The 27,065-nt window shown below is 37.5% G+C and overlaps 2 protein-coding genes across 4 annotated transcripts in view; one reads left to right on the forward strand and one right to left on the reverse strand.

Moving 5' to 3' along the window:
• LOC139120088 (uncharacterized) overlaps positions 1 to 7,014 on the forward strand; it is a 33,738-nt gene extending 26,724 nt beyond the window's left edge. Inside the window, exons 24-28 of one of the 3 annotated variants that reach the window (XM_070684169.1) lie at positions 569 to 661; positions 2,297 to 2,561; positions 2,876 to 2,976; positions 3,572 to 3,761; positions 4,230 to 7,014. In XM_070684169.1, coding sequence (XP_070540270.1) covers positions 569 to 661; positions 2,297 to 2,561; positions 2,876 to 2,976; positions 3,572 to 3,761; positions 4,230 to 4,424 — 844 coding nt within the window. In that variant the 3' untranslated portion in view covers positions 4,425 to 7,014. The remainder of the gene's footprint in view (positions 1 to 568; positions 662 to 2,296; positions 2,562 to 2,875; positions 2,977 to 3,571; positions 3,762 to 4,229) is intronic. The other 2 variants (XM_070684170.1, XM_070684171.1) reach the window with 2 other exon arrangements.
• On the reverse strand, positions 6,982 to 26,008 carry LOC139120090 (transient receptor potential cation channel subfamily M member-like 2). Its single transcript, XM_070684172.1, has 24 exons — positions 25,810 to 26,008; positions 24,718 to 24,900; positions 24,164 to 24,358; positions 23,215 to 23,386; positions 22,077 to 22,236; positions 21,583 to 21,712; positions 20,985 to 21,051; positions 20,020 to 20,126; positions 19,177 to 19,308; positions 18,389 to 18,424; positions 17,894 to 17,975; positions 17,439 to 17,490; positions 17,124 to 17,264; positions 16,568 to 16,709; positions 16,316 to 16,396; positions 15,742 to 15,799; positions 15,293 to 15,360; positions 14,652 to 14,780; positions 13,964 to 14,224; positions 13,426 to 13,606; positions 11,367 to 11,478; positions 10,488 to 10,654; positions 9,773 to 9,932; positions 6,982 to 8,099 (listed from the first exon to the last, which is right to left on the reverse strand). The coding sequence occupies exons 1-24, from the start codon at positions 25,942 to 25,944 to the stop codon at positions 8,054 to 8,056; spliced, it is 2,997 nt and encodes a 998-aa protein (XP_070540273.1). The 5' UTR covers positions 25,945 to 26,008; the 3' UTR covers positions 6,982 to 8,053.
• Positions 26,009 to 27,065: the final 1,057 nt, after the last annotated feature.

The raw sequence follows: 27,065 nt of genomic DNA on the forward strand, positions 1-27,065 counted from the left end.
TTATTCTCATGCCGCAGTACAGAATTTGCGACATTTTCATGCATGCTGGCCAAACTAGTGCCAAAATAGAGCAAGTCGGTGCTGGTCACATACAATTTACGTAAAGCACTTTCTGTCTCACAGTATTTTTTATACTCCAAATCTGAACAAAGGCAAATGCCAGTATGGTTGTAACTTCATTTTCGATCAAGCTACAAGTTAGAAACATTGCTATGACCACACAGTGTAGAGTGACATGTTTGAATTGCAGTGCCTGCATTGGACATGTCAAGTTTTGAAAGCAGTCTAACAAATTCATGTACCTAGAAGTGTTTACTAAATAATTATTTAGAAATCTGAGAAATATACAATTCTTCATTCAAAGATTTACTTCATAACACGTACTAGTGCATTCACCTCAACATTCATAAATCATCAAAAACTAAAATCAGTGTGCAATTTCTAACATCTCTGATATTGCGAATGATAATGAAAAATGCTCTCACCTCAATTCTGCTTCAGTAATACGCATGACATTGACTTTCTTCCTCAATTCAACCCTCGCTGCCAATGCTCCCCCCATCTGCAGCAGTACAACCTCCACTCCGCTGTCCCACCACTCTGCTATCAGTACATCAACATACTACACCACAGACACTGATCTCGCGGGACCCACATCTAGGTAAAAAGTATCATTGCGATTATTGTCGTCACTGTTTCGTCCTTGTGTCGTATGTATGTCTTTGCACAATTTCTTTCCATATCATGCTTCAAACATTATCATTTCCTCAAATTCTCTGCGTCGAGATGTTTTGAAACAGTGCAGACTTTATTAGTCAATCAAATATGTACAATCTACAAACACAAACTAATTGTACAAACTTCATAGTGGGAAAACCACCAAGCAAGCCATTGTAATCATTTATAAAAGTTTTTAAGTGTCAGCACAGTGCGGTGAATTGTATTTGCACGTTTTCTAATTATAACATCTTCACACCCTTTCTCTCTTCGTGGATCTAGTTCTTGTTTAAAGTTTTTATTATATAAATCTTGTATCACCATTAAGGTAGAATGCGCCTCGGGGACAGATATTTGGACTCTCAAACTTTAAAATTCTTTTCTGATCTACCACTTGTGGGGGTTTGTTTTAAAGCTCTTGGTGTAAGAAAACTTTTCAATGTCTTAGTTTTTCGAAATTCGAAAATTCACTTTCCTCCGTATGGTTAACACAGGGAATGTGGCCATTTTGAATTTTAAATTTCGGTAAATCTTGGGTTATTTGTTTCTCTAGTACCAAAATTTGCACAGTGACCCGCAATTTTTATTGTTGGTTTTGAAAGAAAATGGATGAAAGATGCCTTAAGGAAAGTTCAGGCAAAAGTTTAAGTCTTTCATTTTCAAGGCACATACTACCTTAATATTGACACTGTAACTTGGTTTTGACAAACTCGTCAGTTCTTAGACTTACTACTGTATGCTGTTCATGCAGTGACTGTGACTAACATTCCATTAGATACACTATAGCTACCATCCATGTGAATTTTGTCCACTCTGCCCCGCAAGTGATGTTGTGTTTTCAATCTCTCTGTATCATTCAACTCTGTAAGATTATTGGATCTCAAAAAGTTTATAATTGAATTATCTATTTTATGTTGCACCAAATGGGAAATGCTTAATGTGTGCCCTTAATTATGGCGGGACGGTGAATATCCTCTAAGCATAGTAAAAAAAAATACTTATTTTATCTATCAGTTGTGTTGAAAACTCTGATGCACCAAAAAGCCTATTTCACCAAATTACAACATTATTTGAAACTATGGAGTTTTTAATTAAAAAATAAAGAAAACGCCAGAAAAATAATTATCCATTAACGGAAAAAAAAAAGAAATCCCCATTTTAAAAAAGCTGGTAGAGAATACAAAAACTATCTGGAGTAGTTTCATTTCAGTCCAAAGCTTAGATTAGATATGCTGTCTCCTTGCTCAAAGATGACATATGGTTTAATGTACAATGTATACCTAGGTCCAGTTTGAATATGGAAGATTTTAGTACTTTGACGATCAATTTTCTGGTAAATGTCAGAATTACATCACAAAGATACTTATGTCATAACAAACGTAAGTTGAGTGAAAATTGACCATTATTGGTGACTCTGAAGTACATTTCAGAAAGTTTGAATTGACTCTTCAAATGATAAAAAGGTGATGAAAATCATGTTCAAAGATCTTTTTTATGCCCTTCACTGAGTATCCCGTGAATCATTCACAGCCTGCACGCTAGGTGACATATACATTTTCAACTTGCTTTTCCCCGACAGTGGCGGTATTGATGGCACTCCAACACCGCCACCAAAGCCAGAGTTCTCAGCCAGCTTCACCAGTGTAGCGCCCCCAGAAGGCAGAAAGTGGGAAACTTTCTTGGGCTCCAGGCATTCCAAGTCGCTGGCGGCCGCAGCTCTGGTCTTGCAGCAGGAGACAGATAGATGGGAGGATGACAACAATGCCATTGTGAAGGTCGCAAAGACAATGTCAGCACAGATGTACGACATGGCTGACTTTACAAGAGGTCAAGGGTCACTCTCAGTAAGTTTTGATGGGTTATTCTACATGACTTCAAAAACAGGAGCAATGTTGTTGTTATTTTTCTGAAGGAAGTCCCTTTAGAGTTTTCAGTTCGTATTTGTAAAGAATTCAAAACATCACACAATGTGATTTTTGTGTGTCATCTTACCTTCATAAATGATTGTGTTGTAGGTCAGGAACAATCATTACTGTATTGGGCATTAATGTTTTGTTTATGTAATAACGCATTTCCATTACTAAGCAGCCTGTAATATCGCTTAGATCTAGTTTTTGGTCTGAATCTCAACCATTCCTTGTCATTTCTGTTTTTGTAGTGTAAAGAAGAAGTCATTAACACAGCGAAAGCCATCGCAGCCAACGGATTGGTCATCGTCAAATTTGCAAGAATCATTGCCAAGTATTGCTTGGATAAAAGGTGACAATTGCTGTGTTGATCTCCCCTGTGAAATAATACAGGGATCATTTGAACTCCTATTATCTTAAAGTCAAAATAGGCCATGCCAAAGCAGTTCAAATAATCTGTACACCACTGTTCATAGCTGTTTCATATTGCCCATTAGTATCGCACAACCCAGTAGTACTCTGGATGTTTTTAAACAAATGATTATATGATATATTACTGTAATCTGTCTGCATGGGCGATGTTGTATGACATGATCCAAGATTACACCTTCAATGCTCAATGATATAATAAAATATGTATCAAAAATGCCACACATGAGTGTAGTGATAATCAACTCAGTGTGAACACATGAACTTAAGGTGTGAAAAATAGTTGACAGGACCCATCTGCTACTGTACAATAAATAGATGCTTATTCTTCCTAATGTAATATCAATAAAGCAAAACATGTTTTTAGCTTTTCAGCTGTAAAAAACTTCATTTATGCTCTCTTTGTTGTTGTACCTATACATCTTGAGTTCCAACTTTGCTGTAAAATGTAGTAAGACTTCTGTAGTACCCAGGTACCTTGATCATGTGACATGCCTGACCTTTCACCCGACACCTAGGTTTTCTGATGAGCTGCTTCACTACGCCAATCAAATCCCGTCCTACGGCAAACAGCTGAGTATCATAGCCAGCGTCAAGGCGGCCACTCCGGAGGACAAATCCACGGATATAGTGCTGGTGAAGAATGCGGAGAATCTGATGGAAGCGGTGATGAAGACTCTGAAAGCAGCAGAAACTGCCAGCGTCAAAGTAAGTGTGCAGTAATTTAACCTTGAAATATCGATGGTGTCTGTCCTTCCAGTGCTTCCACTAAGTTTTTACAAGTTCATATAAAAAAGTGAGCACAGTAAAGGATAACGTTATAAGTATTATGCTATTTTATAATTCTTGATTGAAATATATTTGTATTTGCTACAGTGACAAGGCTAGCAAAATCTTGAAGCGAATATGATTTTTCAAACACGATTTTTTACGAAGGAAAAAACTTTACATAAACACATCAATTGTAATCAAATCCCACCAATGAAAACTGATATTTTACTGATCAAATCAGATATGTAGTTTGTAGATAGCTATTTTTACACTAATATGCAAAAGCCAAAGTAATGAGCAAGCAGGTCTTTATGTTAAAAACAATTTTTTCATCCCATGTTTGTGAAGTTTGAGTGCTATCTATTGAGGAAGAATCTCTCCACCATTTCTTTCCATTGTAACTAGGGTTTGAAGCAGCCCTCTGATGAGGAGTCAGGTGACGAAACCCAAGCCACAGCCCTGGCAATACAGTGGAAGAGAAAACTGGACAGACACCGTAAGATTGAGGCCAGCTACACTGAGACGGATGATCTTGGACTGAGGCGAATCAACAGAAACGTGTCAGCACCAACACTGACTGAAATTTTCATACAGAGATGATGTGAGAATCTCAAAATACCTTTCACTGGACACCAAATTCATAGTGTTCTATGAATTTTTGACAGTATAAAGTGGCATGTCACTTAATGTGATGGCTCGGTTGGCTGTGAAAGAGTTAAAATAAAAATTTTGCAGTTTGAAATCAAAATTTTTATAAGGGTGTCTTCCACACTGACTTAGATTCACCAAATATAATGTGGGTAATTAGCATAAATGAATATTCATGACCTTTCCATATTTGGTGATCAGTGCAATCATTGCATTCATTGCCTCTGAATTTACAGCAATTCTAACAATCACCAAGTTTAGTTTTTAATTCTTCATAACTTGATTTTTAGAGAGTCTGGTGATCAAAAATTTGAAGCAATAATTTTCAATATTTTAAATACTGTGTATATGAATTTTATCAATATGATGACTGACTTATTTTCAATCAACTTTTAGCAACTGAAATCATAAAAATTGGCAATCTTCAAAAAGATCGTAAAAGTGATAATCTACAATGATCAAATTTAATGATACTGTGAATGGGAAAGTTTTTGTTTTCCTGCACATGGCATTTCAATTTTCATAGTATAATTTGCAATCTAAAATTTGAAGTTGGTAGTTTTACAAACTAATTTCAATTGATGACAAATCATTTTCACATATCATTGAGATCTATTTATACTTTTCCACCAAGAACTGTTCCAGGCGAGGCATTATGATAACACATCGTGAAATTTGCGAAAAGAGTTTAAAGAAATAGTTCTGAAATATCTTCTTTTCTGAGCATTCCAAATTATAATTTTCACTAAACCTTGAAACGGTCTCATCAATTTTGGTAGCAGGGTCCAGGACATTTCTAGCAAATATCAGTGATTTTCCAGAAGGGAAATTGATTGAGAAATCATGATGGCATATTTAAACAGGTTGATGTCATTTCTGAGATTTTGAATCATTTGAATAGTGTGTGCTAACAACATTGAATACCATCACATGCTCGTTTTCTATAAAACAAGATTTCCTCGTTTGAATAAAATTTTCCAAAATGCTGTATACAAAAGTTTGTGTGCAAAATACTATGTCATTGAAGAGGTTAGTTAGAGACTCCAACTACAATAAAGAATGCCAATATCTGATGAGTTTTTATCTGTAATGAATAATCTTTTAGCAGAAAATGTTTCTTTAAAGCATTGTATTGATCATCTTAGGGCATAGTCACAGTGCATATCATCATTTGCAAGACCAAACATTTTGTTCAATTCTTTCAAGTGTTCTTAAAATCACTCTTGATTCGGTTTATAATTCTGTAAAGAAAGTCCCATTTGTGTAAAAATTAGTCAACAGAATAATTAAGTGGCCATCAATCTTCAAGGTGAAATATACCCACTATGTCATTTTCATTATCAAGTTTATGGTATAAGATATCAATTCATGGTCCATACATCAAAATTGGAATAAGAATCGTACAATAAAATATACAATAAATTTTGCAACAAAGACTCTATTTAAGTTTTTATGATTGACAACCTCTAATTGATCAAAAGATGGTTCTTCACGTTTTTGCTCACTTTTTGCCCCATTGTCTTTCAGTCGTAAGACATACTAAACACATGTGATGTATGTTATCCTTTTTATTATTCAATGTTATATACAAGTATATACATATCAATTGTCATGTATTTACATGATATTTTCTTTTTTTTTTCTGTATAGTTGTAAAATTTGTGAAGACGTTTATATTTTCACTGCAAGTGTAAATTTAGAATTAGCCTTTGTTAAAGACTTTCTATATATCAAAATGTAAAATTAAAATCTTTGAAAATTGATGCGTCATGGGCGACCTTTGACCCAAATCCTGACAATCCCAGACCTTGATGCTGGTATATCTCTACCCACTTCATCATAGAAAACACTCAATTTCATCCCAATGTTGTAGTTAAAGGGACAAGATAACTTTCCTAAGTGGGGTGCAACAGTGTAAAGGTCAGAGTGGAATCCTAAGTGAACCTTGTTCATATTTATTCAGATGATTACACTTGTATAGTGAAAAATGTAAATGTCTGACAACACATTTAACAATTTAGCTTTTACAATGAAAGGTGTTTTCAGGTGTAGACTTTTATCATAACTTACCAGTTTTTAACTTATTTTTTTACTTGATAAGTATTCCATCCATGGTTGATTTTTAGTATTATAAAAGTAATGTCTAAAATACATGTATATTTCAAATGTGTAATAATAGATTTTAATCTACTCTGTAAAGGTGCTCTTTGCTAAGCCTGGCAAAACCAGCATCGTTGCTCAAAGGAAGTTGCAAATATTTCAATCATTACCAAATATTTATGCATTCATCAATGTTTTTCTGACAACATTTTCTTGCAAAGTTGTGTATATGTCTTCAAATTATCAATCTCCATATATTGTCATTTTTATATCTTTACAAGGAATTTACAAGGAATTGGCTTTGATAGGGGTCTTTGATGCAAATAAATGCAAATAAAGATGTGACCTTCAACTTTTAGTATTCTTGGCATAGGTTAACATGAGCATCATCATGAAATTTCTGGTTAACCCTATTTGGTAATAAACTTGATTTAAATGATAACTGTTGATGAGCGACAAGCCTCTGAAATAGTAATATTTTCCATTCCAACATCGTAGGAACTTGAACAGCTCATCGACAACAAAGATTCAAGCGCAACCAAGGGTGTTGATAGGTATGCTTAGGATATTTTTTTAAGAAATTGGTACTATTGTTACCGCAATGGAGAAATCGCCGAGTAAACATGTCACTGTCTCGATGGATTGTTGCAGTGCATAATATCAAAACACATTTTAAAACTATAACATAAAATATTAACATGAGCACGTTGTGTGCTATAAAACACCTATAATCCGGTCTTTATTCGAGCTATCGGGAAATAACGATGTGTTTCTGGTGACGCATGATCCCTCTGGTGTAACAATGAACAGGCGCTACACCCCTCATGACCAGGTAATAGGTGCTTATTACCGGTATGAGTATTTCCTGACAACACTGAACAAGTCTCCGTTTCGGTGTGTTGGTTGGGAAATATCAATAAACAGTTTGTTTATTGTACAACTTGGATACTTTGTTGTCCTCTTGAAAGTGTTCAGTTTTGTACTTTGTCCAATTTTGGAATGTACCATACCACACTCTCTGCTAGTGTGAGTTGAGTATAGTAAAGATTGATTGATTGATTGAATTTATCCGTAAAGTGAAGCTGATCAAGTCATTTACAAAACGTACGTCAGTTTGGGTACCCAAAACTTGAAATGCTTGTGAATTGTCCTTAGCCAAACGGCTTTAAAATTAAGTTTTAATTTCGACATCTTTTGAATTCGCGTTTTGGACAAGGTATCCAGCAAGTGCAGCGTTCGCTAACCTAGAACGATGCAATGAAGGGAGCCCCTTACGACTGTCTGCATCCGTGCCCAGATGCAACATTCTTAAAGACATCAAATATATGCGGAAGACCAAGTTCGAAGGATCACACTGCACTGTTGTCCTACAAAGGAGATAAAGGACGCGGACGTGCAGTCTTCAGGCCGACGACACAAATGTTTGTCAGCTGCTCAAAGGTCAGGAGGTGTCAGCAAAGGTCATCGTGATGTCAGATCCATCATTGGTGTAAATTATCTTCTAATATTCGCTCCATGTGTTTCAACCTGTCACATACAAGCGGTATGAATGTCATCAATAACAGTTATGGTGAAAATATCATTGCAGATGATAATATATGTATCAAAACTACAGGCAGTGATATTTATTAACGGGACAAAGTCGGCCATTTTTCATGAATTTTGTTTGATGCAAGATATTACTTTTATTGTTTGACATGTTGAAATTATATGAAACCATCGCGAAAATGAATTAATGTTCATGACCATTAATTCATTTTCGCGATGGTTTCATGTATCGTGTCTAAAACCAGGGTCCAATATATGCATGGTCAACTATTTATTCAGTACCTTCAAGATGTCAAACAATATGAGTAGCATCTCGTTTCAAACAAAATTCATGAAAAATGGCCGACTTTGTCACTTTAATCCAAAGTGAAAGAATTAAACTTTTGCTCAAACTTTCCTGAAAAAATGAGCTATTATCTTCAAAATAAAGAATATAAATCAGGTATTTATAGCATCCACATAGTGGTAACAGATAAGAAAATCAGATAACATTTACTGCAAGTTGAAATTCAAAGTAGCCGTCATCACGGCATTACGGTAGAATACGCATCGGACTCTCAAACTTTTCCGATATTCTTTTGGCCAACCACTTGAGGGGCTTATTTTGATTCTCGGTTTTGAGATTTTATTCCCCTCCCCAAAAAGATAACTCAGGGATGGTGACCATTTTGAATTTCAAATATCGGTAAATATTGGGTATTTTTTTCTCTAGTATCAAGAGAAAGGTTAGACTGTAAAGCCCAGTCGTGTGCGGGCGCTCCGTGTTTTCGGGGGCGGAGGTACGGAGCGCCCGCACACGACTGGGCTTTACAGTCTAGAGAAAGGTTGACAGTTTGCATTTTCGAGGTTCTGTCTACTCTGGGTAAAAATAATTATTTCCTATTTCCAAAACGATGAAACTTTATTCACTCCAAAATCACACTGCATTTACAATTTTGCAATTTTATTTCATTTTCAAGCTGTTTTTCGGTATTAGGTCAAATAGCGAGACAGGTTTTTCCATCATTTCAATTGCTTATGGTAGTATGCGCCTCGAAAATGAAAGACTTTAACTTTTGCTCAAACTTTCCTCAAGGAAGCTTTCAACTATCCTCTTTCAAAATCAAGAATAAAAATCGACGGTCACCGTGCAAATTTTGGTACTACAGAAACAAATTACCAAATATTTTACCAATATTTGAAATTCAAAATGGCCGCCCATCCCTCAGGCTGTGATAACGCTATGAAGAAAAATACATTTTTCAAGAAACTAAGACGGTGAAATTTTTTTCTTACACAAGAGCTTCAAAATGAACCCCCACAAGTGATAGATCAGAAAAGAATTGTAAAAGTTTGAGAGTCCGAATATCTGTCCCCGAGGTGCGTTCTACCTTAAATTGAAACAGCGAACTGAAAAACGGTGTCGGTTGTACAAAATATGTGTGCGCTGGGCAGCCTGGGTTAAAAACAAGTTTGCACCGTAGATGATTTTGAAGCATGGGTGATAAAGTTTGTACGAAGGACAAATCCAATGTTCATACCATAAACCTGGCTACTGCTCAGTCACAGAAAACACATGTTTCGAAGAACTCGGCAATCAATATTTTAAGCATTTTCAACAATTAAACCTTTCGGAGCCAGGAAAAAGCACATATTTTGGCCTCAGGATTTACCTTTTTTCCAATTGTGACAGTTTTGTTTCTAAACTAGGCTGTTCCTTCTGCTGCTGTCGTCTCTTGTAGCTATCCAAACACTTCAGTTCTAACTCGTTCAAGTTTCGCCTTTCATCGTCCACGTTGGTTCCATGTAAGTATAATATGTCGTTGTTAACACCTGGAATAAATCAGAAAACAGCGCCATCTTGTTATGTCGTTAATTTTGTTGGCTGTTCCGATTGGCAAAGCAAAGTATACGGAACGCAAACAGAGTTGACGACAAGAGTAGAGTAACTTGCGTTCAAATAGAAAATGCGGATTTTTATTACGAAACATTGTAGTAAAATGTGCATTTTACATTTTAAGATGAAGATAATGGGGATGCGACAACATTGCTCTAATCATAAAGTGATACGTCATTAAGCACCTGATAACATTCGCCTTCCGGAGTGGAGAAATTCAACACCGTTTATACAAATTCACGACTGAGTGGAAGCGAAATGGCAGTTTTGGTTTCTTATTCGGACTAAATGGCGCAATCAGAGAGAGAGAGAGAGAGAGAGAGAGAGAGAGAGAGAGAGAGAGAGAGAGAGAGAGAGGGGGGGGCAGGCAGGGACAGAGAGACAGATATAGCAGGTGTTACGATTTAACCACATTAAAAATAGTTTGTCTTTTTGTCTTCTTTTCCAGGCTTTTTTGTGTTTTTTGCATTTGTTTTTCTTTAACTGACTACCTTGTTTCTGACACTTAGAAAAGCAGTATTTGATGATTCTGTAGATATAGATGCAAATGGAAAACGGTGCTGGAAGTGATGGTTTCTCCTGGTATTCCCTGACGAGAAAGTATCTTTTGTGTCGCCATTCCCTCCTCGAATTGGCCTCTATGCGTTGATACACACCACTGTAACAGGAAAAACAACACGGTTTAATCAGTATATTTGTCAGCTAGTGCAACTTCGTACTACGCAAATGACAGACATAGAAGAGCGAGCTTGAAACTGTCCATGCAGTTGATATCGCCCGTTTTATTACTCAACGAGGGACGTTCGTCACCCGAAATGTCCTTAGAATTCTGAATGACGCCCTCTGTTGCACAGCATTCTTTGTTTTCGATCGGCTTTTCAAGTTTTTGCACGGATGGAATAGAAAATCTTGCTCTTTCACTCAGAGACACGCCGCTCATCGTGCTCTAACCACCCGCCATTCCTTTGTACATGCACACATCAATCCATACATCGTCATATGACCCGGCACATTTGGGACTATTTCTAGAGGGAAAAGTCTTGATAAAATACCATCTCATGTCATTTTTGAGCAGTGACCAATTTTTTCTCTGGTCATGTCGCTTTGTTTAGCGAATCGCGCCACGGAGTGAACACGCGGTGTGCTACAATATCTATCTTTTCATCTATTTTTCGGCGTACATGATGTTTTCGAGATAAAACCTTCTTTTGGATAATATTCAAAAATTACTTCCATTTAATAATGATGTGTAATTGCGTGGAAATTTCATCATGGGAAAATTGTGGCACATGTTTGTAGCAAGACTGCCCGTCTTTGTCAACCACAAGGTGTTTCAAGAAGCCAGGAATAGGAACAGTAATTAAACTAACCTGAAGATTGCGATGAGTATATTGAGCAGTAAAAGATTCCCTATGATTAGATACACTGCTAGAAACATCGAGAATGCCACTGAGGACACAGTATCCGGTATCTGTTTATCGTCTATGTCAAGAAAAACAGCAAAAATTAGAAAACAAAGTACTGTTTCGACTCATTATGGCTTCAGTCAAATCTGTATACCTGGAGGCCAAAGTCAAATTTCAAAACATTGTTTCGTTTACTCGGTGATGCAGCCTCAAAAAGTTGTAGTACTAGTATGAGTGTGTGAATATGACGTTGTCCTGACCTTTTGGTGACAACCGCGTTGTCGTTTTTCAATTTATTCTCGACCGTGGGCCATCCGGGTACTTGCGGGTTGATACGTCATTTTTGCGTCACAGCGTGGCGAAATCAAATTATTAAAGTTCGGATTTTTAAACCATCAAACCAATATTCAAAGTTTCAAACATATAGAAATGACTTTTAGTTCCGCTTTTTTCACACAATTTCTGCATCATTCGCTCTTCTGTATCGTCTGATATCTTATTCACCTCCCTCACGCGCATTTCACCTACTGACGTCACTGCGACGTGACGTCACAAGTATCAATGCTATGTTCAGTTAACAATGCTGCTCAATTGCAAGTACGGTAGAACTGAAGTAAATACATTGGTACTGAGACGTTGTTGTGCAAGCGCATCAAAATGTTGTAATCTCCACAAATTGTAATAATCTCCACAAATGTAATATCAACCAGAATTGTAATAAAATGCACCAATAAATGTAATATCGCCCATAAATGTAACAAAAAGCAACCATAAATGTAATAAAAACACCAACCACAAATGTAATAAATGGTAACCATAAATGTAATAAAAAAATCACCCATAAATGTAATACTTATCAACTATAAATGTAATAAATCTATTTTTATCGTTGCAATTGAGGAATTAGCATTTAAATATTGATCTATGTAATAAGGAAAGCAACTCCACTCATTATTCATATCTTGATTGTTTGCGTTTTAGTGTGTTTGTACGTATATTTGAAAGTGTATTTTACGTTTCACTGTTTTGTGTATAGAAGTGTTTGGCCACGGCGAGACACAGCTGTAATATGAATGTCAGTGCAGTCGCTACTCCAGCATGAGAGTGGGAAAGACTGTATAACACTACGATCCTTTAACGCCGTTTTTTCGAAAATTGCCGTACTTTCTTAATCAATTGCCTCAAATTCGTCTTCAGTGGATAAATTGTGTGGAATAATCGATAGATTGGCTGTATTCCTATGTTGTCCCACTTGAAGTTTGTTCCTTCACTAGGGATGCCAGGATGTCTAATTTTGTTCTACTGTGTCAAGGTATTGTTCGTATTGTTTTTTACTAGATTGAAATATATGTTCTCGTCACCATGTTTTGTGTCGTAAGTTTCTGTTATAAGGTTTTATATTTCTCTGTTATTTGTTCTGAGTCATCTGCCATAAACTTTGTGTGGTATCACTGGTTGACGAGTTATTTTGACGCTTCCTTATTATGTAATTATCAGTGTCTAGAACTGCTGTTCCACTTCCATTATCTAACGGTTCAGTACCTCGCCGTTCTGATAGCGTTCTCAAAGTATTCTATTCTGTGTTTCGGAAAGAAAACCTAGTGTCAGGAAAGTATGCAATAACTTTACACTAGTCTTATTAAAGTTATTATTTACTCAGGGCATTGATAAACAAATGATCACATATGCAAGTTCAAGTTTATTACATTTGTGGTTGAGTTTTATTACATTTATGGTTAATTTGTTTATTACATTTGTGGTTGCGGGTTGTTACATTTATGGTTGACTATTTTATTACAATTGTGGTTGATATTACATTTGTGGAGATTATTACATTTGTGGAGGTTACAAATGTTATGCTGTATAAACTAAACGTAGAATTTCATTTATCTAGTATCGTACAACATTGTGGCCAATATTCTCAAAACAGGAAGTTTAATGTTGTAATGAGATTTTCACTTTTTAACTAAACTATCTATCGATAAAAATCTCATGTTGTGAGTAATTAATGCGAGGCACTCACTTGTTGTGTTCATGGCATCCAAGAAAAGCTCCCCGTACAACTGAAAGTAGGGAAAGTAGAATATGTCTCGAAGAATATCGACGTTTGGACTGCGTTCAACAGAAAGTATTATGTTGATGGCTACTCCGAATCCGACTATGAACACAACAAGCACCCATAAAAACCAGTACATCTCCTTTAACTGCAATGAAAGTAATATTATGACAAAATCAAAGTATACGCATCACATCGATGTTGCTAATTGAAACTTGTTTCTCCATGACTATGATTGCTCTTAATGCTTCACACATCACAGATGGAGAATGACGCCTACTCAACGAATGATGAAAATTTACCAATTAGCAGGGAATGGGTGCAACTGTACACATTTGAAAATAAAAGGCGTGAGACGGAATTATTGTTGAATTGTTGTTCGCAAACTCGTATCCAGTACGTTTATGGAGATTTCCGAAGCTTCGTCTTATCGATAGGACGAGTCACTTGTTCGTGGATACTACGACAACTGTTCTTGGAGTGATACAGTAATTGAGTGACATACCATTCCACGTATCATGATAATAAAGGGTCCCAGGTACTGGTGGAATATATAGGAGCGTAGAACTCTCAGCCAAAACAAACAGCAGCTACACGCATAGAGAACTTTCACCATTTCAAATGCGGTGGCGTTGTCGTAAAAACGAAGTCCGAAGGCGACAGCAGCACAGGTCAGTGCCGTCATATCAAACCAGTTCCAGACGCTTTTACGATAATTCAGGATTGTCCGTTTTATCGAGCGACGGTCATCTGGCGGTACTAACATCTGTATGATCAGAACAATTAGGATTTGTCGCCAATTTTAACAAAAACACCATAAAAGGCATACAAACTATCGTCAATGTTAAGACGTCATTGGTGATCTGTCCACCCTATTCTAAAGTTTAGAAATCTGCAATTTAAGCTCATCAAAGGCGTAGGAAAAATTTGTACATGGAAAGAATTCACACACTGACGAAACTTCAAGGAGTTCTGAAGTGTCATCCTACACAGCACCTTGATTGGAACAATCCAATGGATTTACAATGTCTTGCTAATATGATGTGCTTGTAAGCCTTACATGTAAATATGGAGACTTTCATTTTCAGTCCGTCAGCTTTCAAAAAAGTGCTAGTGGTGTTGCGATCACAAAATGAAGAGTCATATATATTTGTTTTAACATCGATTTCAATACACCATATCCGTGTACGTACCTGCCAGAATCCGTCGATCAAAAGGACAGCCAACCAGCCATGTAGAATGTAGTCAGCAATGGTGAATGGTAGACGTCTGAGGTAAATTGATACATGTGAGAACAAGATGACAAACGCCAACCATGTTATCTGCAAAGGTATTACGGTAAAAAAATTAATTAAAAGTACACACAATGGAGTTAATTACATTGAAACATGATAAGTCACAAAGTATACCGGCATAGTTAACATACAGCAGGCCCACTTCGTTCTGCTACAAGAGTATCAATTCTTAAAACGGGTAGGCAGGGCTTTTCAAGTCCCCATGACTATTCTTTACGTACAAGTAAAAGTTCAATATTTCCTTTGATAATCAGACATTGCCGCACAAAATATATGAAGGCATATTACAGAAACTTAACTCAGGGATACTTTCATACAGTAAGTTGCCACGTATTAGTGGACTGTAACTGCCGTTTATGAAGGGACGAATCACAATAATACCGTACTATAGAAGAATTATCGGTACATACTAACATCTTTTAATCATTTTCTATCACTTTGTTCACGGTCCCCCTTTGGTAGAGGTGCTGTGATCACACCTACTCTAACATGGCACTTCCGCCTACTACACTCACTAAGACACTATTCGCTTTACTCACCCAGTTGAACACGAACTTGGTCATCGGAGTATCGTAAAACGCGGCTAGTTTCCCAAAGCACGTGTGTTCTGCGGATAAAAAGCGGCGAAAAAGTTCATACTGACACACAAACACTCGTTTCAGAAAATGAAAGTTATGGAATGTCCATCAAAGATTACATGATGATAAAGACCCTTTTGGAATTTTGTCGTTTTAAAGATAATTTTTGAAGCATAGACTCTCCTCAAGGTGGACAGATTGACGTTCTCTTCGCGATGATATCGTTCCGTGGTTAGATATACTGTCGCCAACGACCGGATTCTCTGAACTATTTGTGACCTTTGCATTCATACAACTCACGAACTTGTCGGTGGTACAGAAGATAGCGAAATGTAAAACAAAGGCCGGGTTCACGATTCTTGATTTCTAAAACTATAGCAAAAAGCGAAGGTAAGTAACGAAAAATTTACCAGTTTTGAACTTGACTCTACAAAATATGAGAGGTGGAAATAATACAGGAGCAATCAGCTACAGAAAAAAATACATGAAAAAGGAGAGGTTACTTGACAAGGTGTTCGGTGTATTTGTCAGTGTACAGTGGGTAACTTTTTGTTGATTGACATTCTCGCAATCTGTATATTGTAAAATTTTGGGAAGGTTTTATTTTTCATGACGATCTTCATATTCTGTAAGATGGGGATACAACAGCATAATATATTCACAACAAATAAGCATTCTTTATTCGTTTATCAGGTTTTTTATGCTTCCTCTTACTTCAGGAATATCTATCATTCTCTACTTTGGAAGCTCACAAAACCATGTTATACATGGATGAAACTGCTGAGATATTTAAATCTTTCTCTATACAAAAAATTGAGTTCTGCCATCAATTACTTCTAAGAATAAGCAACACTTTATAAAGTTTTGTTTGCGTACATCAGGCATATATGTCAGACCTGTTAGTCCTCGTGGTCATATTGACATTGAGAGCGCCATTTACTTTTTTCTCAAGATGAAGACTTTCAAGTATATCTTAAGCCTAACCTTACTGCACCAAGCATCTGAAATATCTCCATCCCATCGACGGTCGAGCACCATCTGACATGTGTGGTGTGCAACAAACTTCTGTCAATATCCAAAGATGTGTAGAATGGTCGTTTGTTAGAGTTGTCATGCGAATATCTCACGTATTCTTGCAAAGGTGCATAAGGACAAAATGTTCGGAGAAGAGATTCATGTTCTACGTGCCGATTGGCTATGCAGGCAATGATAATCCAAAGAATGGCGGTTACTCACCTTGCACGATGCCAGAGCACCGAGTTCTAGATGGTCTAAATTCCCGTATGACGGGTGTCTTCGCGTTACAAGCTGCATCGCGGCATCCGGATCAACGTTCTCGATTTCCGTCAAGATACTGCACGCCTTCTCCTCATATTCACTGGAGAGTAATAGATGGCATTATAAAGTAATTTGAGCAGCACCATGGCAACGTGTTGGAAATGTTGATGTGACTCCTCTACACGATATACGTGTAAACTTACCATGTTCGTTCGTTGTGAGAGTAATGCGCATACAAAATGGACATATTCTCCCCGATTTCGTTGCCACTATTGACCTATAGTCAATTCTTCTGACAATGTGTTCAAATATTGTTTAAAAGGGCTCCCTCTATTTTGAGACATGGGACATCAATAGTCTGTTGTTTTGCCTGAATTGTGTATTGTGTGTAGTTTGTTATTCATTATCTGTGATGTAGCGTTTTCTGTCGTTGTGGACTTTCAACCTCCTGAACGATATGCGATTTTTGACCCATAATTTGTGTATTTCAGATGGCATAATATTTTAAACTTACCATGCCATCTCCCGTCGATGGGATCCATCGTCCGGATCAGGAAATCCCCTCCCTGCTACGTACTTGTAGAATCTGCTAGCCACTAGGGCCAGCGCGATTGGATCAACACACCTCAGCCAAAGAAACGGAGCAAGATCGAATCTGCAATCAAACAATACACTTTGATTTCAGAGCAGTTTACAGATGTTATCGGCTACGGAAACTATGAAATTGAGGGAAAGGTGGTCAAAGTTGATCCTGTGATTGCACAACGAATGAGAAGTCCCATCACTCTATACATTTAAATGTTGTGATAAGAATATATTTATAACTGACCTGTTGACCAACAGCGCCCAAATAAATAAATCCGTGTATGGCTTTGCGTCATCTGTCATGAGAACAGAAAAGCTATAAGTCATTGTAACTCTTGTCAAAATTAAAGCCAGCACTATGCGATTTCGACATTTCCCGGCGTGCTTGCCTTGACCAATTTGCTCGCGAAAACTCGAAACTTCCCGACTCTCAGTATTCTGCTGTTGAGAAGTTCATATGCGTTTGCCCTTTTCTTGTTGGCTGTTGTTGTAAATTGTTGTTTCACGCCCCTTTTTACTAAGTTATTCCAAGTGCTAAATTTTCTGGTAAGGAAGGAAGACTTTATATTTATATGTACCGTTGCCATGTAAAATGATCAGGATGTTAGTGTGACTAAAAATATTGTCACGCGTTTTGATTTTATCACAGACAAATATTTCTGTATTTGTCTGTGATTTTATCAAAAGAAACAAACTCACCATGCCTTGTGTACTGACCACGCATCGCCGTCCTCACCATATCGGTGACACTTTTTTGATAACACTTGCAGCCACTCGTTTCCTAAACAAAGAAAACAAAACATTGAATCTATGATTAGAATTAGAATTGTGGTCTAATGTTCCAATTCTGTTACGATTTCGAGAAAATAATACATACACACAATATCATGATCGCAAGATGGGTTGACTTGATCTACGCTTTACCGGTACGGAATATCCTAGCAAAGTACTGAATGAAGTGTTTCACTCATCAAATTCTTGCCAACAGGTGCTGGGACCGACAATATGTTACGAAGATGTGATCAAATTAAATTTTAAAAAGAGCTGCTTTTGAGAGAAAATGCCCGTGATGTCGATTTGATATGCTTTTTGAAACAATTCTGGGTTTTCCTACATGCCCGTCCGTGACAGCAAAAGTAACGGTAATAAAAAAATTGAGAACTCGGTTTATAACATTCTGCAAAATCAGTTTACCTGAGGAACTAAGGTGACGTCACTCTGGTGTGCTGTCTGCAAAAACAAATATCACAAGCATGGGTTCAGTCAATAGTGGATTTCACTGTCCCGACTTTTAGATTTAAGCGGCCAGATTTTTCAGTTTAAATGAAAATAAATTGACAAAAAAGTATTCTAAAACAGGGACTGACAAACATTTCAAGTGGATTTCTAATCTATGTCGCACGAGAATAGTTGTGTGAGGTCGCTACACGATTCGGTGTTTGACAAGTCGAATCTTAACGATTGAAAATGTATTGCTATACCATCGGTTGATTGGTTTATTTAATCGACGTACCTGTACTAATTACAACCCTTTTCAGAATTAGAGCGCGAAGCCACTGCAGTGAACTGCAATAAAACTGCTTACACTAATTAGTTTCAGCTGTAGCCGTGGCCACTTTGGTGTTGAACAAGGCTACTTGATAAGGACCAAAAAGTCTGCTTGTACAAAGGCAAAACTAGCTCTGTCTGAGGCTCGAGTTGTAAATGAGAGTTTACGATTGGCACCCTGTGTTCAAGATTAAGATACAATGTAACATTACCATGCACTGGTCCATCTACAAATCTTTTTTATTTCAACTTCCCCAGACAAACTGTCTGCATGGGACATACAATGTTGTCGACTTTGCCAGCTGGCTACAGCTGAAACTAATTAGTGTGAGCAGTTTTATTGCAGTTCACTGCAGTGGCTTCGCGCTCTAATTCTGAAAAGGGTTGTATTTTCCTACAGATCAACAAATGTGATTTTTTCTCAGATAACTCACCAATTCATAAAGCTTGTCCAGTCGTTCTTCTGTCAAGTAATTTTCCATCTGTAAACCACACTCCAGGAACAATTCAATGAAACCCAATCGACATTTCTCATCGCAAAGCGCTCTTGTCATCAGCTCCGCCATCTAAAAACAAGGAAACCAGGTGTATATTACGGCCGATCATCAAAACAATCATGCCAAGCTTGGTTGGTAGATATCGTCAGTCCTGCTACGAACTTTTTTTGTTGTGAAAAGTTCATGCTTGTGCCATTATGCAAATATTTCAACCATATTCACATAATAACAACCTAATTCTTATCTTCTTCAACCAGCTGTCTTAAAGCTTGCCCCTGAGATTCACCATATACACCCCCTACTTCTGCTGTCTATGAATAAACCGCACATGATAAAAAAAAACTGACATTTTTACCCAAGCACAGACCTTGACAAAGTCTACCAGAAGTGTTTAGAATGTTGGTCCATCCACTTAATGGTTAGGAGGCTTCGAATATTCGATACAAAAATGCAACCAACATAGGAACGAAAAAGTGAAGGGGAATAATGTAAACTAGATGTCACAGTGTAGAATCACGACTTTAAGGTTTATCATTTCACCTACACGTCCTTAACTTTCAATAAAGACATCTAGCCATATTTTTTCTTCATATCGACTCACTTATGGAAAAAGACTTGGCAAATTAAAACAGTGGTATCCTCCCAGACATGATGATGTAATACCTGCCATACATCAAGCACAGTAGCCCATAATGGCGGAACTCACTGCAATGTATTGTGAGTACCACTTCTTGAATTTTCCTGAAGAGGTAAAATTCTGATATATTCGAAGATACTCACGTCATCGTCAGAGAGTACAAGATTGTGAAGAAATATCATCCGTCTTGCGATATCACATCTGTTCCATGAAAATGCCTTGAAGAAATATTCCTTGGTTGCACCTGAAGCTGATGAAAGTGAGAGTGTGAAACGTTTTTCACAGACCTTTCACTTACAGAAACTTAGCACCCTGAATGGAAGAAAGCTTAGTTGTCCTCTGAGTCGATGATACGACATATTATCGTCAAAACACGTTTGTTATACCTTCGGTTGATTTATCGTAAATTATACCATACAAGTGGGTTATATTGATGGCACAAATACAGCGATCTGATTGGTTGAGACCTGAAAAGAACCGTGGTATATTCGCGATGTAGCTCGGTTGGCACACGCGCGAACCCTTGGCAAGAACAAAAAATATTTTTAGACATTCCATGCCAGAATTTCAACATACTGTTATGATATAAAAGCAATAAAGCACATCCAGCGACGGTATTCTACTCGGTGTTGACCTGTTCACTTGAAGTTCATGTATGCACTCGCTATTGCTCATGCATATATGTCGTGATCTGGTAAAAATGTATACCGTCGCTGGGTGTGGTTTCTAGCATAATTACATCATATTGATTAAACTTCCTTTTTCGAAATCATAATATCTTGTGCAGGAGAGCTTGCAACAATACCACGCTAACAACGACAACGGGAATTCGGTCAAATCATAGGAGCTAACGATTTATTTAGACTATTGTACTTTTGGCATGGCGTGTACAAATAAGGCCCTAACACATATTGATATGAGAAGTTTAAGAGATATGTTAACAATGGGGTCCGCCGTGGAATGCACAGGATTTATTTTCAGTAATCTCCTTTGAGACGTAGATTAAAATTATGTTCGAGTGTGATCAAAACCGAATAGGCAGTTATTGAAATGATTTAGTCTATTTGTAGTAAAACAAACTATAAACAGTTTAAACCACATTGTTTACCTTTCAGTAAGGCCAGCAGAATGCTGTCATCAAAATTATCACACGTGGTTACGTTGTAAATCTCGATCTGAAGTAAAAAGTTATGAAAATATTCTGATAATGAGAAATATTTTGAACAATGAAGAGTCAAAAAGTGTCGATGAAATCTGAGAAGAAAAGTTTTCTCGTAAACACTTGGAGATCATTGACGTGATTTTGTGATCTCAACATGTACCATTTTGACAATAAATTATTCACAACTGTAAAAAGATCTTCATTTGTTATATTATCTGTCCTTGTAGCAGGCTATATAATAATATGCGGTCTTTACTATTCTGTTTCATCACAGAAACTGATAATGTGGCAAAACCTTACACTTTATGTTCACATGATAAACCTCCAAGGTTGCACGTTTATTCGAGTGCGGTTTAACCAATTAAGTATGATTAAAATTATGTATGTATGTTTGTTTGTTTGTTTGTTTGTTTGTTTGTTTTGTCAATAGAAATTTCTCGTCGGTTTCCGTACAAAAAACGCATTCACTTTTCTGACGGATACATCACATAGAACGAAAAATTGATTATGATACTTGCAACAAACCTATCTCATTTGTACTCACCAAATCTTTGGAATTCATTATAGTATGCACCTGATCGCAGAATTCCTCAAACAGATTCTCTGATTCTGAATCGGAAACGTCTCCGTAAAATACACGCTTCAGGTGATTTGCATACCTCTTCTTAAACTGTCTGAAGAGGGGAAGAAAACAAATTGTCCATGTCTGCACGGTTTCTCTAGGTCCGTTTTGTTTACCACGAACTCTTTTCAACTAGGTCCCTACAATACTCGAATAAATACCCGTCCACTGTCTAATAATTGCAAAGTTATTTATCGAGTCTTATATCACCCGTATCGATGCTACTGCATCGTTCGTGAAAGATGAAGCATAATTAACAGGTTTTTGTTCGTTTTTAGTTAGTTTAGGTGACAATTTTCTAAACTCTAATATGGCACATCATTTATTGAGAATTATTTGTTTCACACCAAGTTCTTAAAGTAATAGAATATGGGCAATCAAAATTTACAAAAATTCATTTAAATTTCTCAACTCACTGAATATTTTCACATTGCAGAGCATATGAAAGAAAATGCTCGGACCCGGTGTATTCGCAAAGGACGACGGGACGCCTTCCAGCCAACGCTTCTTTGATATGTCGGACTGATTTTTTGTCGATTTGCGTCTGAACAAATATCGTAGGCTTAAAAGTGTTATCTGTAATTGAAAAGGACGATCATTTTAATGAAGCGTACGATGTGAAATTTGTAAGAAAATTTTTAAGAAAGATATAATGCATGTTATCACATGCACAAGCCAAGTTTGTCGTCTCCGAACAAAAAATACGGGATTTATTCTCTGGTCGTTCTACGTCACGACAACCCGCGTCTATGTCATCAATTTTGGTGCGTCGGACCTTTTTTTTGCCGATCTTCGGTGTGCTCGTAAATATGTAAACAAACAACATGGCGGCCGATGTTTCTCCCACGATCAAAAGTCATGTAATGAAATCGATATTTTCACAGACTACGACATTACTAATCCGAACAATGTAAACACAAGAGTGTACCGCCTGTATATTCCGAAGGAATTACGTGATAATTTGCGGAAACAACGAACTCGAAGCTGGTCGCGTAATACCGTAGGTTCCGTACGCATTGCGAACAGGGTCAGGCGCGACGTTTACAGTGTTCACGCCGTCGAGATTCAGTCGATATTTGTTCAAGAAAAATAGCGTATCTTCGTCTGTGATAAATTTCTAGGACTATGCAATCTTTGAAATAGAGTATAACTTTGCGGAAGGTAGCCTACGTGTAGGCCGAGAGCTGTCATTTGCTCCACAAACGAACGAGCGTGAGCGCTAACGCGCACGACGGATGACTGGAAATGATTGACAACTTGTGCACGGCGTACTGATATTTATTCCTAAAGTAGTTCAAAAGTTTTAACGCGGAATCGTCATGGAAAACTTATTTTATTTTGCAAAAAATAACGAATTCTTGGCTTGTGCAGGTGATAAGTATATTATTCCCTAATATTTTTCTTCGTTCAGCTCGGAAAATACGAGTGACGTAATGACCGTGTCACCACTCGTCTTCGACTCGTGGTGACACGGTCATTACGTCACTCGTATTTTCCTTCGCTGAACGAAGAAAAATATTAGGGAATAATATCTAAATATTTCTTCAAACTTACCAGATATCAGTCGACTCTCAATTTCTGAAGTTAGGATTTCTTGAAATTTGTCCTCGGCTTCCTCACTCTCGAGGTCGACGAGAACGAGATGTGTGTAGGGAGGTGCTGATGGGGGCACCGAGTGGCGTTTCGGCGCTGGCGACATTGTCTCTCCATTGGCCGGACTGAAACTCTGAAAATGTTGAGATTCGCGTTACTGTGCAGAAGTATCTTTGCTTGTTCGTAGTTTTCGGTGAACACAGATGAAAACAGATCCAGTGAATCTTTCTAACGCTTTTTTAATACTAAAGTTTACTACAATTCAATCATGACTAAAGATATTAATCATGAATAAAGATATTAACTCCAAAGAGTTGAATCAATTGCAAATCAAAATACATCCTCAGATTTTGGGATCCCCACGTCTTTATTCCATGGAATCTGAGTCCTCACAAAGGTTAAGATGACAAGGAAGATGGACTGAACGACAGTGCAGCTGTAAGATTTCCTCTTGCATTGCATTACATAAACGTGCAGTATACATATTTTTTATAGATTCATATTCGATACTTCATCTGACAGGCGAAGGCCACTTACAGAATAAGGTACCCACTTCCCATCATCCAATGAAGCAACGATGAGAAAATGCCGTACTCAAGGGCACAACATTGATTGAGTCTCGAGCTCACCGTCTTCCAACATAGGGACATAGGACATTGGGGGTCTCAATGCATCATCCAACGGGCGAACGCCCAATCGCAGGATGATTCATCCACTTCCCAAGATAAGATGAGTGGAGGGCCTTGATCAAGGTACAACATCATGCCAAAGTTCTGAAAGTCTCAAACTCACCATCAACCACAGTGAGTCCGGTACACTAACCCTTTCCCCACAGTGCCACAAGCATGTAGCTTGTTCGACCGATGCATTAGAGTCAAAAGGAGACTCCCAAAACTGTCATACTGCTTACCTTCACTGCGTGTTTTGCAGAAGTAACCGAGTCCAAGTATTTGCCTTCGACCGAGTGTGACGTCATGAAACCGATAGAGACGACCTTGTCTCTGTCAGTGACTTCAGCTCGCGTCCGAACTCCGTCGACAATTCTGAGAACATCTTTGTCACCGCTGTTCGAAAGTAGCCACAATGAATCTACAGTGTTTATCAACTGATAAATTTGATGGAAAAAACAGAACAATTATTTCCTTTACTCTGATAAGCTTTTAGTTTGCGTAAAACAATCATGCCATGGGCTTATATTAAATTATATTTACACCCCAAAAAATATAAGTGGAACATCTGGACTATTGAAGAACGATTCATAAAGTTTGGGACAGAAAATGTCAGTGAACGATGAAGGGAAATGCCGGGCGTCTCGTCAGAAAATCATATTTTGGGGGTATGATATTTGAAAAGGAATTTCAAAAAATCCGTTATCATATTATACAGCGAACGTAATATGCGCATCATTGTGACAATTTCTCCCGATAACCCTGAATGCACTACGAACGATCATCAATCACTCACTCTGCATAAACCTTTTATCATGCAGTTATCCTCGTCTCCATTACGCAGGCGCACTTGAATATCAGTGGCACCATGGAGTGATAGCACCAGGTCGGGTTTGGAAAGCTTCCATCGATCGAACATCGTACGGATAATCTCCTCTGCTGCCTTGCCGGGGTTGCCATCGTCATTCAATCGAACAAACTGGAAACAAAAAGGACGATGGAAATAAATGCGTGCATTATTTGAGTTTTAGCCTTGTAGCTTGTTCTGTAAACCTGCAGAGATTCGAGAAAGACACTGATTAAAACTTCGCAATTCAAGATACTCTTAAGGTAGAATGCGCTTCGGGGACAGATATTAGGACTCTCAAACTTTTCAATTTTTTTTTGACCTACCACTTATTGGGGTTCATTTTAAAGCTCTTGATTTAAAAAAAAATTGACCATCTTAGTTTTTCGAAAATCCACCGTTTTATTTTTTCTCCATGGAGTTAACACAGGGATGTCGGCCATTTTGAATTTTAATTATCGGTAAATCTGGGGTAATTTGTTTCTCTAGTACCAAAATTTTTATTCTTGATTTTGGAAGAGAATGGTTGAAATATTGAAATATTCCTTGAGGAAAGCTTGAGCAAAAGTTTTATTCTTTCACTTTCGGGGCGCATACTAGATTCTAAATGCAAAGGGAACCTGCAACAATATAAAGAGAAATGCCACAGAAATTGAGATTTGTCCAGCTTTTCTTTCAAGAAAGCATAAATAAAGAGAGCAATGCAGAACAGGCATCTTTCTCAGAATCTTACAGAATCTTACCCCTCAGGTGCATAATATTTTTCAGGGGTACACGAAATAGATATCTTTACAAAAAATATCACCTGGTACACGGGAATAATTGTTGGAGTGCTGCACGCTACACTTGAACCAGAACGCTAATGCTCACACCAGAAACATGACGTACATGTCGTGTAAAAATATCGATTTAGCAAGACCGCAGGAAAGAGCAAACGATAAACAGTCTAGGTCCGTTTTAGATGTATCTCGCTGTTTATTACACTGGGCAAATGCCTTACCATTCGGTTTTGATAAATTTTAACGTGCAGGCAAATCTTACCTTAACAACCGGCCTCTTCCTCTCGGAGCCAGTAGGAAAGTTTAATTCACCTTCGGAAAAGATCATTACTCTGTCAACCAAAGGACATTTACATGATGTGAATATGTTAATTATGTCTGAGATCAGATGCTTCATACTCAAGCTCTGTGCAGTTCTCAATCTCTGTTTCTCGCGTTAGTGGTTGATGATATCGATTGTTCATGCAATTCTTGTACCTTGCTCTACTCAGAAAGTTGTGCACAGTTAGTCAATATGCTCTTCGATAAAGCTGACAAAAATCCTGCCCCCACCTCATGCTCGTGTTTTACATAGAAGAAAGTTGTTTACATGCTTTAGAATGCGATAACGCTCATTTTCTTGTCCGCAACTCGTCCATTATGTATCTTGACTTTGACTCTTCACCCTCGCCGACAAGGCATCACTGTGTTGATCCGAATCTAGCTTCCATGTCACCTCCAACATAATATAACACTGCATGCATGGATCATTTAAAGTAACGTGCTGGTTATCCTTGTACAAAACAACTTTCAAATTCTCGTAGGATGAATGTTGTTACTCTTCTTCGCCTGATAAAACATTTTAAATGTTTGAAAGGAAATGTTATGGCGAACCCACCACCCTGAACTTATACAGATATTACCATACTTTCAGAATTTTCTTCTTCTGACAACTTGAAAGTGACGTAATTCAAAGCTATGTTTTGGTCAACCTCGGGATTTATTTCTAAATATAGAAATGATGAATTCAACAAAATACATTTAAAAAAAAAAAATGAATCTACTTTTTCGACTGACCTGTCCAGTCCTATCATTATCGAAACATCGAACACAACGTGAAGTTCCAGGCTGAAACGTTAATCTATAGGCTAAGATAAAAAATATGCCATGACCCACGTCTGACTTTCAGGGCTCATTGATTTATATTATTACTTGAATACATGGGTTTATGTACCCGGGTGCAGGTGAAAATTTGCCCGACGCTAGTAAGGCAAATTGTCACCTGCTGCGAGGGCACATTAACCCATGTATTCAGGCAATAATATTTTTATTACATGCCTCTTCACAGTTAACACTAAATGACATTTAGTTACTTGCTGGGCATTCTCAAACAATTTTTTCCATTATTGACCAGCATCATACAGATTTTAACGAAAAGTCAAGATAGCAGTGCGCGTATGGATATTTTACATCTAGCGTTAAGCGTCTACTTTGACGTTGAAAACTTCGAAGGGCTTCACTGGACCGGGTAACCATGGA

The sequence above is a fragment of the Ptychodera flava genome, chromosome 20, assembly GCF_041260155.1.
Source record: "Ptychodera flava strain L36383 chromosome 20, AS_Pfla_20210202, whole genome shotgun sequence".
In the NCBI taxonomy this organism is placed as follows: Eukaryota; Metazoa; Hemichordata; class Enteropneusta; family Ptychoderidae; genus Ptychodera; species Ptychodera flava.

Bases quoted from the DNA above. Each gene is read 5' to 3' on its own strand.
- LOC139120090 (XM_070684172.1), bottom strand. From the start codon at position 25,944: ATGAAGCATCTGATCTCAGACATAATTAACATATTCACATCATGTAAA. The intron at 24,359-24,717 runs GTGAGTGATTGA...CAAATTTATCAG, and splicing joins TGATAAAAGGTTTATGCAGA to TTGATAAACACTGTAGATTC. The intron at 23,387-24,163 runs GTAAGCAGTATG...CAACATTTTCAG, and splicing joins CTGCAAAACACGCAGTGAAG to AGTTTCAGTCCGGCCAATGG.